The sequence below is a fragment of the Mustela erminea genome, chromosome 1 (assembly GCF_009829155.1).
Source record: "Mustela erminea isolate mMusErm1 chromosome 1, mMusErm1.Pri, whole genome shotgun sequence".
Classification (NCBI taxonomy): Eukaryota; Metazoa; Chordata; class Mammalia; order Carnivora; family Mustelidae; genus Mustela; species Mustela erminea.
In genome coordinates this window covers 37947351-37965809 of record NC_045614.1, presented here as the reverse complement: position 1 = coordinate 37965809, position 18459 = coordinate 37947351, and the positions used below count along the sequence as shown (strand labels likewise).

The 18459-nt window shown below is 39.9% G+C and overlaps 1 protein-coding gene across 1 annotated transcript in view; it reads left to right on the top strand.

Moving 5' to 3' along the window:
* MDFIC2 (MyoD family inhibitor domain containing 2) overlaps nucleotides 1-18459 on the top strand; it is a 104122-nt gene that overhangs the window by 84767 nt on the left and 896 nt on the right. The window contains exon 4 of the mRNA XM_032340695.1: nucleotides 10147-10368. Coding sequence (XP_032196586.1) covers nucleotides 10147-10368 — 222 coding nt within the window. The remainder of the gene's footprint in view (nucleotides 1-10146; nucleotides 10369-18459) is intronic.

Sequence of the window (18459 nt, the reverse complement as noted above, 5' to 3'; positions counted from 1 at the left end):
TAGCTATTATACTGATATTTTTTTAAAAATTAATGTAAATAGATGTTCTAGTCCCATTGGATAGTTTTGTAAATCTGCTAGGTCTATATATGCCACTTTGGAGACCACAGGGTCAACTTCTACCATATGGTTCCAACAGGAAAATAAATCTTAACCCCTCAATTAGATTCATAGATTCCATAATACATTGGGCAAACACTGTGGGCAAAAAGGGGTTGTGAATAAACAGGTCATTTGTTTCTCCTGGTTACTTCTTGCCCTTCCTTCCAGTGGGGCTTGATTTCTGACCCCCCCAGGATCTCTGTGTAGAACACGTCTCTATTCTCCATTTATCCAGGTGTATCATTGATGGATACTAACTGCTCAAGGTCTCGAAGTAAACCGGGAGCCTCCAAAGTCTGTCACCTGATATGTCACCTCAGAGACCTTGTGACACAAAGGCAAGAACGAGCTAAATGATCCAAATTCAATTGCCAATCATCCAATAAACTTTGTTCAACAAGAGTTCTTGATCTACTACCCACTCTGAATAATGCAGGAGATCTCAGCATCACCCATGAATTTAGTTGTGGAAAGAAGTTTCCTCAGAAAGGCAGTGCATATGGAAACAAAACAAAACAAAATCTTCTACCTCTCATGATAGTGAAAGACTCTTTTTGGATTTAGAAAATTTGGAAACTTGACTCAATGTTCTTTTCAAACTGATAAAAATCAATTATTTATTGGTAAAATCTAGAATTGGCCTGAGAATAGCAAACTTCTTCCAATTACTATTGGTGTAAGTATAAATTGACATGATCTTTCTGGAAGGCAATAATTAGTACAATATATTCAGACCTTTAGAAATCTGGCCATTAATGCAATAAGTCATTTTGCATTAATTCAACCGATATAAACAAATAGATATACAAAAAGATTCATGAAGGTAATGCTTAAGTGTACTCAAGTAGCAAAAAAAGGAAACAATCTATTTTTTTAATTAAATGGGGAAATTGTTAAGTACTTTATGATACAACATGCAAGAAATGTTATGCATTCTTTGACCCCTTACTCATTAAGTACCAACTATGTCCCAAGTCGTCTTCTAGGATATAGCAATTAATTAATACAGACAAAACTCTCATATTTCAGTCAAGGATAGAAGATACTTGGACTCCACAAGTGAACCAAAAAACACATAAACAAAACATTTTCAGAATACTGGAAAGCACTATGAGGACAATGAGACACGGAATTGGCTGGTGGTGAGAGCCTGGGACGACTTTCTCTATGGATTTCTCAGCTTCAGCACTACTGACATTTGAAACCATAGTCTTTACATTTTATTTGGGCAGGGGCAGGGAGAAGGAGTTCTTGTGCCTTGAAGTATGTTTAGCAGTATCGCCTGGGCTACTCACCCAGTACTCACTAGTACTACTACTAGATGCACTCACCCCTGTCAGGACAATAAAACATGTCTCTAGCCATTGCCAAAATCTGCCCCCATTGAGAAATATTGCTTTAGATTTAGTGTAAGAGAAGACCTCACCCAAGAAGTGACACATGAATTGAGACCTGAGGATGTTTTTAAATAATCTTTAGGATAGAGAGAAATGCTCCTGATATAATGGTAGCATATATAATGTATTCAATAAAATCCCGATACTGTTTTTCTTGTTAAATCTCTAGAGGACAATAAAGCATCGTGGCTAGAAGCATGGACTTGGAGCCAGATGGCTAAGTTAAAAATCACAGTTTCATCCCTTAGTAGTTGTGTGACCTTGAGTAAGTCACTTCACATCACTGCGCTTAAGTGTCCCCATCCAAAAAATGGGCATGGCACCAGTAGTAACTATCACAGAGCTGCTGGGAGTATTAAATGAGTTCATTTATGGAAAAGTCCTAAAAGAGTGAGTGGCACATCTTGGAAGCACTGTATATAATATATATAATATACCGAATTGAATGACACATCTTGCAAGTAGTAGACATGTGATATATATAATTTATTAAAATTAGAACATCTATATTCTATTCTAATTTTAATATCTGTAATATAGACATATTCCAGCTCTGACATATATAAAGATATATATACACCAACTATTTCCATTGTCTTTTTGTGAAACAAATATAATAAGGTGTTAATAGTGGTAGAATTATAGGGGATTTTATTTTCTTTGTGCCTTTTTACATTCTTCACAGTTTTACAGATATCAATGCAAATGTTGCCTTCAAATCAAAATAAAAATTAATATGTATTTTAGCCCAAAAGAGAATTTTTAGACTTTCATCAGGATTAACCGGCATATCGAGAGTGGGGGAGGAAGACCGATGGTAGATGTGCTCAGAAAACCTGTCCCAGGGAAAATGAGTCAATTGTCAACTGAAAGCTGAGACACCCCACATTCAATCTGTCAGTCAGTTCATCAGTCATCTGAAATTTATTTAACACTTGCTTTCTGCCAGACACTGTGCTAGGTGCCGGGAAATCAAAGATGAATGGAGCATGCATTTCCTCTAGGAGCTCACAACAGGAAGGGGAAGAGAAATACATCCGCAATTAACCACAGGACAAAAAAAAAAAAAAAAAAAGGATCTCAACCCAGACCTCTGGGGACTCCCAAGGGGAACAATTAATTACAGCTGGAGTCAGGGTCATTGCAGAAAGCTTCATATAGAGGATGACACTTGCTTTGGACTCTGAGGGGTATGGAAAAAGCAGTCATTTGTTGGAGTTCTGGTTTTTAGCACACGTGCCCAGTGCCTCCCTTAATCAATGACTAGTGAGGTCAATTACCCTTGGAGAGAGAAACATCAGAAGGGATACAGGAGTTGTACTTCAGAAAAGTATTTTGATCTCCTATCAGAGTGCCTGGTGTCAGAAAGCGATTTGCGGACATGAAGTTTGACAGTCACAGGAATTAGAAGACCTAAGTGCAAGTACCAGCTTTGCCCCTTACCAGCAGGGTAATCTTGGGCAAACCACTAAAATCTCTGACCTTCCATCCATTTCCTCATTCATATAATAGTGATAATAATACTTTGCAAAACTGTTGTGAGCCTCAAATGAGATAATGCAAGAAAGAGACTTTAAGTGGCATTCGCTTCGTTGGGATGAATAAATTGTGATGGTTTTAACATAACAGAGACTATTTTGAATAATTATAGCTTAATTTTTAACATTTATATTTAAATACTGACAATAAAAAAGCAACCGTATATGTAATACCAATTAGGCATGAGTTTATAGCCTGATTGGCTTCGCTGAGCTTTTTAAAGCCCTAAACATATTACTAACCCAAGTGCATCAAGCTATAAAAGCCGCTAACCAATTTGTTTTTTCCTGAGATAACATCATCTTTATTTCTTGAGACACTTTATACAAACATTAAACTGAAGGTAACTGCATACAAATGAATGGGAGACCCATAATTGCAAACTGCTCCCGTGTCTGAAGATCCAGCCACCTCCTAGGACAGAATTTTTCCTTGTTACAAGCTTAGGATCTAGCTATAAAAGTATATCACTTAGCCTGTGTCTGTCTACCGGTGCCGAGTGTACCACAGGGGAATAGAAAACAGATAATGATCTAGAAGCATTAGGCCAAAAACCCCACTTCGGTCCCAGAAGGCTGAAAATGCTTTGCAGGGTGTGGAGGAAGCTTGGCAAGGGGACTGTGTTCAACCTTTCTCGGTTCTTTTCCCCTCTTTAATCCTTTTCACCTTGAACGCTCACTGCTATTGTATTGGGACAAATAGCAAATATTTTTTTGCTTTTTCTCTCTTTAAAAAAAAAAAAAAGATTTACTAATGCTGATTGAAAAGGCTTAATGTCCCCTTGTCATGGCCCTCGATAAACATTTCATCTAATGCTTTTTGAGGCAGGGTTTTAGTTAAAGCACCACAAGAAGACAAAACAATGATGTATAAAACTACTGCTTTAACTTGAAAGTCCTTAAAGGACATCTTCTCACCAGGGCTGGCATTTGAAAATTACAGGAAAAAAGTGTCTAATATCTGTACCTCATTGATTCCACTCCCTTCCAAAAAAGAGGTGTAATAAACCCAAGATTTTATTTTGTCCTATCTCATAGACTATAGCAATGAAACATGCCATGAATAACTTATTTCCAGTCCTTTGAAAAGGTGAGAAGAGTTTCATCCCTTAGTTTGAACAAATTATCCCCCACTTGGTTTCCAAAAAAGAAGATGTGTTTTGTGGTTTTGGTTGTCTTTTTGTTTTTGTTTCTGTTTTTTTAAATGCAGCTTCTTAAAGTACCGGTCACCTTTCAATATGCATCTGTCAGTTCTGAGAAATCCTCATCTTCCTAATTTTGTTCTGTCTCTAGCCATAAGTATCAGCTTCCAAAATTGTCCTCAATATAAGCATAATAGTTCTCTATACCTCTAGAAACTGTGATTCTAGCTCTTTCTCATAATTTCCAGTAATTTCTGTCATGTCGAATGCTCTTCAATTTTGTGTTCTTACCTACCAAGCTATGGAGAATACAACCCATTATCTTCTAGTATTAACAACAAAAATTACTCAACATTTGTATGAACTTTATAAACTCTACATACAAAGGAAAAAAAAAACACCTTTTTTTTCTTCTTCAGTGTTACTTCAATTAACTACATTTACTAACCATAATTATTTGTTGATGGTTTGGTAGCTTATATCTTGAAATGTCATCTGTCTGCTTCAATCTGATTTCAACCCCAGATAATTACAATACAAAATTCTAAGCTAGAGGATAGTTTAAATCCAGGGGAAAATATAATTTATCATGATAGCTTTAGAAATGGCCTATACTTTTGAAACACACACTGACTTTAAACATTTTGGTCCAGAATTTAAACCACCCTGTTTTTTTAATTTTTTTTTAAGATTTTAATTTATTTGAGAGAAGGAGAGAGCACAGAGAGAGAGGGAGTGGGAGAAGCAGACTCCCCCCTGAGCAGAGAGCCCAATATGGGTCTCACACCCAGGACCCTGAGATCATGATCTGAGCCAAAGGTAGATGCTTAACCAACTGAGCCACCCAGGTGCCCCCAAATAACCCTGTTTTAAAGACTTATCTGACAAAGTTTGTGTAGGCTTCTAGAGTTTACTACTTAAAAGAAAAACTTAACACTTTTTTCTTTTTCTATTCTTTTTTCTATTTTCTATTTTCTTATTTCTTTTTTTCTATTTTTCTATTTCTATTGAATCCATGGATTCAGTAGAATACATAGATTAATTCAGAACAAGAGAATGGGAAAATAGTCTAGTAATAATGAGCTATTAACATTTGGTGTGTTCATATGTGTGTGTACGTGTTTTGTTTTGATTTTTTAATGAGTAATATGATGAGAAGACTATTACTCAAAACATCGCTCCGATTACAGCATACACGATGTCTTGGAGAGGGTTGTCACCATAGCTGAGACCAATGGTGACAGTAATAATACAGATTGAAGAACCAAAAGGATTCATCTTGAGTGGTACTGATGGGAATGAGAAATCTGAGATGCATTCGTAAGATATTTAAGAGAAAAAATGAAAAAGAACTGGTAAATTTTGGGATGAAAGATGAGGCAATTCAAAGAATATTTTGAAGCACTGGGAATTTGTTAAAAATGACAATACAATGAAAAGAAATTGCATTGTGGGTTCTCCAGGGATATCTCCAGAGTCACCCAGTTCGGGGAGAAGAATAAGGCCTTAGGAGAAAGAGATATGCTAATTGTAAAGATTAGCTGATAATGGCCGTAAAATGTCCCAGTAGTCAGTTACAAGGGTGTGACTAGAGTTTGTGCTGACTACGGGCCTCTTGAAGAAAGAGACTCTTTGCTGTTCTTCTCTGAATTTCCCAGAACCCAGTACGGGGCCAGACACATAGTCTAACCCTCAGTAAACATGGCCCAGCTGGCTGATGAACTGCACAGTTTTGGGGACCAGCTTTACAAAGAAAAATAATTAAATTGGGAGTGTGGACAAATATGACCTTGGAGGGTAGGGCACCAAGAGAGGAACTAAGAGGACAGAGAGAGGAATAAAGGGAATAAACATGTTGAAGGAACTAGAAGGGAAAAAAGAAACCAAAAACAGAGACTGTGCAGGTGGGGGAATTAAACTGAGAGAGAAAGAGGAAGGGAAGCGAAGGGGCCAGGGAGGGGAGGGGAGAGGTGATGGGGACGGGAGAGAAAAGCAAGAATAGCATGGGAGGAGAGGAGCCTGGGAAGAAGAGATGCTACTTACTCACCATTAGAATGCATATGTATAAATATATGTATTTATATATGCACTCAAATAGAGAATGCATGGATGCAAAAATTATAAAGTCACATTTAGTGAGCAAAAATGAAAATCATTAAAATGTTTCCTTAATAACATAAAGTAAATAAATTAATAGCTCCTGTCATATTGATTCATCCATTGCATGTGGGCACTCAATAAATGTTAATTGAATTAAATTAATAACATTTGCTCAATGGCAATAAAAAATTAATTAACTGCCTGTCTTTTCTGTTACTTAAGTTTATGCCCATTGGTTCTGCAATTACTTCTAACCCAAACATGAATTTTCTATTTCACTGACTTAAGATACACTTAAATTTTTTTCCCTTAGAAATAGAGTTGAGCTTCTAATTTTTGTCCTAATTTGGGTGTTTTTTTTTTCTGTTAAAAAATTATTTTCTCTAAGTTAATGTCAAGAACTATGTATAACATCCCAAATATAGTTTCACGAGTTCCTTATTTAATTCCAAAATCGGGTTTTTTTCTGCAGGAGATGTGATACCACTTTTTATATGTTTCTCCTTTTAGCCTATGCTACTTTATAATACTTGGGATACAATGTCAAATAACACAGCAAGAGAGGAATCTGGGGAAATTTATTGTTAGCTTTCCATCTATAAAAGATGGAAGATGTCAGTAACATTCACCCAAAAATTGTGACTCACTTCAGATGTCAGAATTCTGGGTTGAACAGACTGGGGTCTGAAATGTGTGTATGTCAGATGATTTTCTAATGAGCAACAGATAGTTCCCGCTGGGGAATGAAAAAAAATAAAAATATAAACAGAGATAGAGAATTAAAATAACTTTATGAATGGCAGTTTAACTTCGCCACAAAATTCTCTCAGTACAAACCCAGTGGCTCCAAATGGTTGCTTAATGTAGCACACCACTTAGATTCAAAATGCTATACTTAAAATTGTCGCAAAATTAAAAAGAGAATCATATACCACTTGGCTGTATACAGTACTCTCCGCATGTTCTTACATTCCAGTAACCTCTATCCAACATTTTTTTTGTTACTGAATTACTTTGTGCAAAAGCAATTTAAATTACATGCAGCCTGACTACGTGTGATAATTTGAACTGATTGTTAATTAATTCCGTAAGTAAACAGCTGCCGCAATCTCTATACTCATCAAGGTTTCGTTATCTACCAGCTCTTTCTGAGCTGCTCTTTAATGTACAGTGTACAGCAGCTGTAACCAAAGATGCAGAATTCCCTGAGCGTGCAAGAAGGTAGTCTTGCTTTGCAGAGCTCAGGGAGAGAGGCAACGGGAACGTTAAGTAACCAGCGAGGCTAGATTTTGGGTGGGTGACGCACGGTGTACGGGACTTTGGGCTCAGCGGGGTTTGCTGATGGGCGGTCTCTGCAGCTAGGAAGCAGAGATAAAAGTGAAGGACAAATCAGAGATGATGCTGCATGAGACAAGGATGAGAGCTGAGCTTTGGGAATACACCGGGCCTGGATGCAAATCTTAGTCCTGCCATTTGCTAATGAGGACTACTGGGACAACTTATCTAAATAAACTATCTAAGCTTCGGTTACACTCCCTCATCTGTGTGCAGGGGACACCAGCCACTCCCCTCTGTTGAGGGAAGTTGACAATATCTGCCTCCTGGAGTCTTTGTGATGCTTTGGGTAAATAAGATTTGTAAGCGCTAGCTCTCCGGAGCTGATACAAAAGGCATGCCATGGAGTATGTGGGTGTGGGTATAAAGCAGTGGTTTGGATTTCCACCTAGGTGACTTTGCCCCGGAGGGGAAATTTGGCAATATCTGCACACAGTTTTGTTTGCCACAGCCTAGGACAACGGGTACTACTGGCATCTAGTAGGTATAGAACACAAGATGCTGTTAGACATCCTACAATCTCCCCATGACAAAAAATAATCTGTCTCCAAACATCAGTACAGCATAATGAATATTTATCTGTAATATTAGCTGATTGCCCAGCACTTTGATATCCCCCCCAAAATAAACTATCATTTTGACATCATTATCATTACAACATTAATTTGCTGAATCTCTCTGGGGTTAGAGGAAGTCTAGAGTTTCCCAATCGGTTGAGCTAATTCCATCTATTCATGATTACGTTAATTGCTATTAATAAGTGGTCAATGTTTTCATGATCCGTAACTTCTACCAGTCCAGTTTAAAATGAATCAAACCACAACCAAGAGATTTAAAGCCAGCAACATAAGGGCTAGGGAATAAAAAGCAAACCTGGTTGAAAGCCAAGGCTGTTTGGAGGCTGAGAGAGAAACAAGACAATGGCGTGGGCTGAACAAATGGACAGCTCCCATGCCTTGCAGGAACCTTTGAAGGTTCACAAAGGGAGCTTCAGAAATCCCCTAGGGGCTGTGAGCTAATCTGCCAAGGGGTGGGAGGGCTTGCCTGAGCTTGAAAAAATTCTTAAGTTTTAAAAGATTTCCCAGGTTATTTTACTCTTTAGACAAGTCTCTGGGAACCACTGACTGAGGAGGCAGGAGGACCCAGTAGAGATTTCCATCTGCCTGAAACAAAGCAACTTCGGAAAAGGTGAATGGATGCTGGGAAGAATGTACCCTTGCACTGAGTCGTTGTAAGCATGGTAAAAGCCAGGTTGGGGAGTTGTATTATTTACTCCAGTCACTCCATGAGCATTATTGGATCAAACAGGCATTGGGCTAGCCACAAGAATGCAAGGCTCCGGAATGCATCTTCACCATCTCCCAGGAGGGCCACCAAATAACTCAGACTGCTGTTGGTTTAGGGCTTAATGTGTCCCCAGGAACCAGCTGGTCTGCATGTTTGAGAGTATCTTCTATTATCTCTTCTCTTGATCTTAGGATTCTGGGCAATGGGTATATAGGTAAGTTATGACCCAGACTCTAACATGATTTCATCTTCCATTGCTCTGTCATACACTCTTCAATATTGTGATTTAGCTATTTCTTTGCTAACTCCTTTGATGCTTGTGGAAGTTGGGGACCATGCTGGTCCTAGGTGCCACTATATTCCCCCATGCCCAGCCCAGTGTTTCTTATATAACAGACCCATATATGATTATGGAAGAATGAATGAATGAAAGAATGAATGAATGGATGGATGGATGAATGAATGAATATGGGAGCTCTAAAATACATGAAGCACCTGGGCCTTCTTGGTCTTTTCTATGCCTCTCCCAACCAGAATCTCAAGGGTCAAGGATTTTGCCAAAAGTTCCCTTCCAGGTGGTTATATGGAAATAAAATAGACTCCAAAAAGCACACCCTCAAAAGCCATATGAACACTCACCTGAATAGGAACCTAACAAATGCTAAGGCAGGGGAAGGGATGGCAACTGAGAGTCTCGGAGGGTAGAAACAGGTATGAGCGGATAGATGGTTCATTTATAACCACTTGTCTTATACAGAGGAGGAAACTGAGATTTGTAGAACCAAAGAAATAAAAACCATTTGATTGCGATAACATACATTATTGAGCAGCACTGTCCATCCAGCATTTAAGACCGTTTTACTGCTTCTGGGATTCAGAAAACACTTGGACCAAAAGCTGACAACAAACTATGAACTTTTGTTGATCCAAGTGAATGAATTCTTTGATTCTCTCCACCCATCACTTTAAAACAAAAAAAAAAAAACACACAGTGGAAGTAAGTGTTACAAATGTCTGTGATAGGGAAACTTGTACTGTGTGTAAAATTTTATGATTTTTGCCCTTTTCTATTCTTAACTTAAATATTTATTCAAAAAGTTTCCATTCAATGATGCTTCAATCTCTTAAGACCTTATTCTCACAAACGTCTTGAGTGTGAAACTTTCTGCAAATGTCCGTTCTGAGATCACTAGGTCATGTCAACTATAGTGGGTTTGTGTATGTGTGTTTTCTTTTTTCATCTAGATATGCAACTCACAAATGAAAAGCTTGCAGACGAGAAACCCATTAATGCTATCATTATAAATTCAGTATCTGAATTCAATATCACAGATGGACCAGCCAAGGAAACCCCCAGTGAGAAAAAACTGTCAGAATCCAGCACATCACTGTCCTCCCTTGAAGAATGCCAAACGAAATTTTCCTACCTCCAAACTGATACTTCAGTTCATCAGAGAGACACTGATGGTATGTTTCTCCGAATCAACCCATCTCTAAATAAAGCTCCCCAACCCCCAGTCCCTGTAAAATCATCACATATGCTGTTAGGAAAAAAAAAAAAAAAGAGCCTTTATGAATATTAAACAAGAAGACTTCGATTTGAAAACCCTGGTGAATGACACATGTCAAGGTCACTCTGCAATTATGAGGTGCTTGGCAGATTGTTTGCTCTCAAAGCTGGAAATCAGAGGCAAAGTGCTTTAAATAGCTGCAGTGAGGTATAATCGTGCTTGCTGTGGACCTGGGAAGGGGATAAAGAAGAATGGTAAAGTTTTCTCAAATCTGGGACCATTTCAGCCCATGACATTGGGCTGAGAGGAGTAGAGGCAGAGTAGAATGGTATTAAAATGTTGGGAATGTATAGATGTGGACTATAAAAGATATCACGATGCTTACATCAGCAAACAGGGTTCATTCCTCTAGGTGATATCACTTCCTGGGCATTCTGGTCAGTGCCAACCTATATCCAACCATCCATGCATATGACTATAAAAGGCACATTCCTTTTGCAAATCCAGTTTCAAATTGATATGGTGCTAAATGGTCATCGCAGTCACGTTCAAAGTCATGCACACCACACCAAGATATATGTAATTTAACTCAGGTTGACTTTATAATGCCCTTTACAGGAGACACAAACCATTCAAGAATTTTGTAGCGTTCCATATCCTCATTTGCATTTAAAGAAAGCTTGCAGTTTCTCGAAGGAAAATACAAGAGGGTATAGTTTCTAGTCTATATTTAAATTAATATTTACTTTTTGAAAATAAGGAAAAAATAAATAAATGGGCTTTGTGTAACAGGAGCTGTGGAATCACATCTGTTTAATTCCTGGCTCTGAAATTTATTAACCATATAAACCAGGATAAGTTTTTTACCATCTCTGAATCTGAGTCTTTCAACTATACAATGGAGTGAGGGTGTTTTGAAGACCAAATGAAATAACGTGTATAAAGGCTCCAATAATGGACCTGGCACATAATAGATATTAGATTTTTGCTTTTGTTATGGTTGTGGCTTCAAAAAGCAAGGGGAGAAATTTCTAACATGTGTTCCTTCTTTTTTTTTTTTTAAAGATTTTATTTATTTTTTTATTTTTTTGACAGAGAGATCACAAGTAGGCAGAGAGGCAGGCAGAGAGAGAGAGAGAGAAGGAAGCAGGCTCCCTGCCGAGCAGAGAGCCCAATGCGGGACTCGATCCCAGGACCCTGAGATCGTGACCTGAGCCAAAGGCAGCGGCTTAACCCACTGAGCTACCCAGGTGCCCCCTAACATGTGTTCCTTATGGTCTTGTAACAAACATTGTCATGGCTGCTTTAGACCAGAGGCTACAGAAACGATTGCTTGCAGGTGCCAGGAGATATATGAATAATGAGTTAGACTGGCAGTGAGCAACAGGGATTGGTGAGGACTGGGATAAAGTGAAGCGCACTGCAGCTACTCAGCTCCAGCTAATTGCCGCCGGAAGGAAACCAAGGCTCAGAGTTGCCAGCTACAGAGTATCTTGTGAAATCGCCAAATTTTCTGAGTGTTGGCAATACTTTGATTTCTTTTATGAAGCCCAGACACTCCCAACAACACACAGCTTGGGGATAACTTTGGCCGGTGGACTGTCAGGTTACAACCTCAAATTCAAGATGATGCCCACATTTCTGGCTTTGCTGGAGTTTGATGCCAATCAAGAAGACGGGCGATACAGGAGAGTTCTCTGAGATACCAGAAAGCACTGTGACACTAGAGCATTTTGTCAGATTGTCTCAGGGATGCACGTAACGGATCTTGGTTGTCATGACCCCTGAATTAGGAATTGCCCTTGTACACACATCCACACAGTACAACACGGTGTCCTCCAGAACCACTCGGATTTGTCCTAGCAGGGATTCTGGGAGAGGGAGAAGGGCTGGTGCCGCTAACATGACACCCGAAACCCTGTATTCTCAGGGAAGGGCCAAAGGACCACTCCATTGAAATGGCAACTGATTCTCAGGGTCTCATGCAGGAAATACATGACTTACTGGTTTTTTGGGGCAATTTTTTTGGTTGTTTGTTTTTTTGTTTTCAAAAGATCAAAGGAGACTCACAAGGACAGTTGACTTAGTCTGATTTTCTTAAGCCTTGCCTGAGAGGCCGTCACAACCCAGGAAATCATGATTTTAGGCTGACAACACAGGTAAAAACCCACCATTCCCTTCCCACATGGTGAAAAAAATCCCCCCATCGAGTTAAGAGTTTGGGATACCTGGATCAAAAAGAGAACAAAACATCCAAACGAAGGCCCACGAGTGTGTCTAAGAAGCTCTCATTATCTTAAACAGCAAACATCAAGGATCTCAAGAGTTAAGTCAGAGAATTTTTATAGTAATTAATTTAAGGATGCAGAAATTGAGAGCTGGGGTCATTGTTCGTACTGAGATAAATACAGAAATATCTTTCAGGAACAGCAGGGGAAACAGAAGGGAAAAGAGAAGATTGCATCCACTTTCATGTAGTTTGTGGTTAATTTATTTTCAAATGTATAAATGAGTGCATAGGAATGGATGCTTAATTGCTAATATCTATTATTTATATACATTGCCCCACTTAAAACAGAATGGAAAAGCCTCACACATGCAGATTTTGTAAAATGTGTTACATCCATTAGCACAGTTCATGGTGTGTGCTCTGATGGGAATTTAAAAGGATCTTTACTGCACATCACACACTATGGGCTGCAACATTACTTTATTAGTAAATTGTGGCTCATCCTGTGTGGTCCCTTTCCCGAATAAAATGGAAAAAGTCCAGAGCACTCTCTGTGTCTCTGTTTCTGTTGCTCCATTCTGATTGCAAAGGCAACCCTGCGGGTAATAAAATCAGGAATACACACAATGCTCGAAAACAGGAGCCTTAAAAAGAAGCCTGAGAATGTACCTAATTGATGTATAATTTTGAATTTGAGACATCTCATCCAGGTGGAAGAGGAAAATCATAAATACAAGATACCTCAAAAGAATAGTCTTAATTACACCATGGACTACTGAATAAAATGATTACATTTTCTACACTGTAAATTTCATACAATTAAATGCAGTAGTGTCACCTTATAAAATGTTTCAATTTTATAATTATTTCAGTTCATTTGCTCAGAAAAAAACATAAGCACAAATTTACTAAGTATCACCCAAATCTAGTCAGCCTCATTCTAAAGAACTGACTTGAACGTTAGTTGTGCTTGTCTGAACTTAAATAGATCTTGACATATTTAAGTAGCTATTAAAATTGATAACTTCAGGGATGATACCCCAGCTAGAGAAAGGCATTCAGTCACACTTTATTTATTCCTATTCTACATTACAGACTTTAAAAAAAAAAAAAAAAAAAGAAATCAGTAGTGTTGAAGAAGTAGGAACCAATTTTTCTACTTTGTGACCAAAATCTTGGAGTAGTTCATTGGAGTCACTGTATCATGAATCTCAGGATTCTGTTGAATCTGCTGGGACAGCACAGTGACCATGAACATATTAGGATACTGGGTTGGGGCCACGTTTATTTGCCTTTTTTGTTTGTTTGGTTTTTGTCTGGAGGGTTAGGGAGATTATTGTTTCTCTGGAGCCACTTCTGGAGGAACCATATTCTTGCTATTTTGGGGAGTGATTCCCCAAAGAGCAGGTGCTATGTTTCTGGAACTGAGGAAAGCTATGAGAACTCCAGTGGACGGCTAAACCTGCCTCTGTCCCTCTCTCCTCTTAATCCCAGGCATCATGGTGGCAGGATCAAAGGCGGGGAGGGAGGGCAAGCCCAGAGAGTTCAGGACCGTGACCATGAGGCTGACCTCAGGTACACTGGTGGAAGGTCTTTGCATCGTTACCTTTTCCACTATAATTAAACATGATCCTTTCTAATGAGACAGATTCTCCCTCTTAATTAGCCAATCCCCAGCTGCACATTTAGCACGGCTGGAGGCTGCATTCATCCTTCAGTATCACTTGAGTATCACTTAGCACATTACAGCCTCGATGTCCTAAATGTACCCTAGGGGTATACAAAGGAAATGAAACAACCTAAGGGCGACCGGAGGGGGGGGGGGGGGTCATGGCTTCTTGTTCACAGTCAAGTACCAGTTTGGGCTGCTTGTCCTGCAGGTCTTAGCTCATCCTGGAACCTCCCTGATCCAGGTTTAACAAGGCAAGAGGAGGGAAAGAGCGATGGGCACCACTCTGAGAGCAGGCCAGGATGCCAGGGGCGTCCTTAAAGGGGCTTCAACACGCAGAGACCGCCTAACAAGATATCAGGAGAGGTAAAAAGCCAAGTAAGGGAACAGTGAGGCCACCTAGACGTCAGCAACAAGGCTCTGCCACCTCTTCCCTTGTCCCCTCCAGGCCACTAGTAGAGGACTAGTCCTGGACTCCACTCATGGGCCACTAGGAGCTAACCATTAATAGGCAGACAACTAGCAAGTGGCATTAACAAGAGCCGCAGAAAGGAGGACATCCAGAAAGAGGTAAAATCAAGGGGAAGATACAGGTACTGACTGAGACACGTTCAAAGCAGAGGGCGAGGAGGAGAAACACCCCTGGGATTCCCTTCTTCCCACCTTCCCATTTCCTGCCACTGCTTCTCACTGGCTGAAGCAAGCAGGAGGCCACTTGACAGAACTTGGAGAACAGATGTTAGCCTTCTTGGGAAGACAGAGCAGAGCAGGGAGAGAAAGGGTAGCAGGCCTTCCAGGAGCCAGCCATGTCCTGCGCCATGTTGGACTGTGACAGAGAAGTGGGAGTCTTCTGAAGGGCAGGCCAGCTGCAGGGTTCAGAGCTCTGGAGGGGACAGTTTGACTCAAATCATGGCTCCTCCATTTCTGTGTTTCTTAAATTCCCTGAGCCACAGTTTCCTGGTCTGTAAAAGAACATGATAGTACTCAACTCTGGTTTATTTCAGGACCTATGTGAGGTACCTACAAAGTGCCCAGGACTGTGCATTTGCTTCCAGTATAACACCAGCAAAGAGAGCACAGACTTTGGATCCGGAAGGACTGAGATGTGAACCTCTCTTCCCCCACCCCCAACCACCCTACAGTTGAAAGATTCAGGACAGGCAGGGACAATCCCTAAGCGTTAGTCCTTTCACCCACAAAATGAGGATGACTTTCCTTATCTCCCATCACTCATTTATTCATTCATCCACTCAACAACAGACAGAGCTTTCTTGTAATTCACATTCTAGTAGGGGGAGAAACTCTGTATTAATACACGGATTAGTTTCATATCATTCCAATGGTCTGTACCATGAAGAAAAAACAGGATGCTATGAGACTTTCAGAAGGAAGATGTTTCAAGAAAAAGACTCAGAGGCTGAGTAAGAATCAGGTCAAGCTGTGAGGGGGAAGTATATAACACAAGCCAAAGAGAGAGCACGGTCAAAGTCTCTCAGATGGGGTATGTCAGGGTCTGATGCTGAATTAGTTCAGTGAGCAAGGAGGACAGAAGGATGGGAAGCCAGAAAAATAGGCGGGAACCTATCACGAGACTCACAGGCTATGGCAAGAATGTGGGACTTTAAGGGGAGAGTGAGCTCTTCCCACCTACAGTGAAAAACATCACAGGAGCTGATGAACTTGAGCTGGGCTCCTGTAAAAGCCATGTGTTAGATAGGAGCCTATTGCTTGTTGACCTGATGCTGGCTGAGAGTGGCCAGAACTCAGGAGGTGGCCCTAGAGGTGGGTAGAGGCTTCTGATTTTCACATACCAACTTGAGACAGGACGAGCAGAACTCAGCAAGGAGCCGGAGGGAGGATGGTGGTATCCTGGGGAAAAGGAAATGACAAGAACGAGTCCCAGCTTTCTGCTGATTTCATCTGAGTGTGCCCGAGTCATTGACAGGAGGAGGTCAGGAGGACAGGTGTGTGGAATGGGGCGAGAGGGGAGATCTAGATGCAATCTGGCCTCGGTAAATGGGAAGATGATTGAAGGAAGACATTGCCAACGAGACCCAAAGTAGGCAGCGGAAGCATAACGTACTCTTTTGGATGGGCTGAGAGCAGGGGTGCTAATCATGAGCTATGACTTTGGGTATCATGTTTATTAAACATGAAAGCCCCAAGAAATAGCGTAAAGGAAAACACACCCGTTCCGGAATAGGGGAAGCCCAACTCTCTTTTCAAACAGTTGCAAATTTCCCCCCACTTCTTAGGCTACTTTTGCACAAACAAAAATTGTCCATATGCAAAACAGCTTTGCCTGGCCATGTAGAACTATGTAATATGCCTTTTAGGAAAAGTTTTCAATGCTCTTGAAAGTTTGGAAAAATCTGTTTCCAATTCACCAATGTTGCCATGTTTTTTTGGGCAAGAGGTTCTGCCTTTTATGACCAAATAAAAAGGACTGACTTATACACAGAAAAGGGGAAAAAAAAAAAAAGAGCTCTTCTATTCTCAAATGCAAAGTAGAGAGGTAGACGAAAACAAATGCCAGTTTGGCAAAAATACTAGGCCAAACATGGATGTGTGTGTGTGTGTGTGTGTGTGTGTCTGTGTGTGTAAATAAAATCTAGGGGGTACATCAGAAGTGGAGACCTCCAGAATCTGCCAGCTTGAGAAAACGCTGGGAAGAAGAATTAAACCAAAAGATTATATATGCTTTCAGGAAAGTATAAGTCCAATACCAAATAGGTATTTCATACTTTGATAGGGAACACCAGCCCCCACCCTAACTTGCCTGCAAACCAAATTTTCAGCCTCACATCTCCATCTACAAAGGATGTGATCCCACTGGATCATTTTTATATGATCATAGCCTGAGTCAGTCTCTCGAGTGTCCAGCCTGAAGGATATGGAGAATATTTTCTACTGAGAACTTCTTTGCCAGGGGCTGCTAGCATAGCCTTCTTGGCATTAGTAAAATTTGATGAGGTTTTCTGCTCCATATCTTTGACGACAAACACGCCCTCTTCAGAAACACATACATGAAACGGAGTCTAGGTACTGTGCTAAGGAACTCCTGAATTTTTGTGGGTGGTTTGCACTGACTTATATGGGTGAGTTAGCCACATGCTAGAAAGTGGCTCTAAGTGAATAAAAACGGTACCCTGTCTGGCAAAGAGATGAGTACACACGCCCTAGGGGTATTATGGGATATGCTGCCTACCCCAGAAATACTTAGTAATGGCCACAGCACCTGCAACAATATATGGCAATTAAAGTCATCATAAAAGTCATGGTGAGATTCTTTACCACCGTCTTATTGGGAAGAAAAAAAAAGGAGGCTGTGAGGCAGGGATGGAGGGAGGGGTGCAGGACAGGATGGAGGCAGGAAGATTTTTGTTTGCCTATAAGCAAGGTCACTTTAGACCTTTATATAAGTATTTTAAAAGAAATCTTCAAAATATATTTTTTTTTCCTTTTAGAGCAAGTTTCCATGTTCTCCCTCCTCTTACAGGTTAACAAATAGCTGAACAACAAAAGTGGAAAGGTTTTCTGGAAAACGCTCTTGGAAATAAATGAACAGGGCTCTAAGAATACTCAGAACCCTTTAGCGGAGGACTCCAGGAGCAAAATCACTCCTGCAGGCTTGTGTAGTCTCAGCCAACTGAAGTCTGAAAACCCGAAGTTATTAACATTAACATTCTTGGTGAAAGAATTATAAATCCCGATGAACATCTAACTTTAATTGATTGATAAACCCATCAGGAGGAAGAATTTTTCTCCAATTCATGCCAGATTTTTACTTTCAACCGTCAATAATCTTCAGGATACTGACTTCAATTAATTACATGATGTCTCATGTAATTGCTTACCTACCCATTTATAAAATGCTCACACATTTTTGAGACCTTTGTGACTAAAAAAAAAAAAAAAAAGTTATAATTTTAACAAGAGAACTGCTACATCTTCTAACTAATTCCCTTTATGGAAACAAAAACTATAATAATCTATAACCCATCACAGCTGTTTGGCTAGAATTACCAATTACCTTCAATACCTTGGAGATACTTTTCAGATTTTCACGAGTCTGCGTGGTAAATTTTTAAACCAATTTTCTTAAAGAGGATTGAGAAGATTTCTACTCTTTAAGGCCTATGATGACA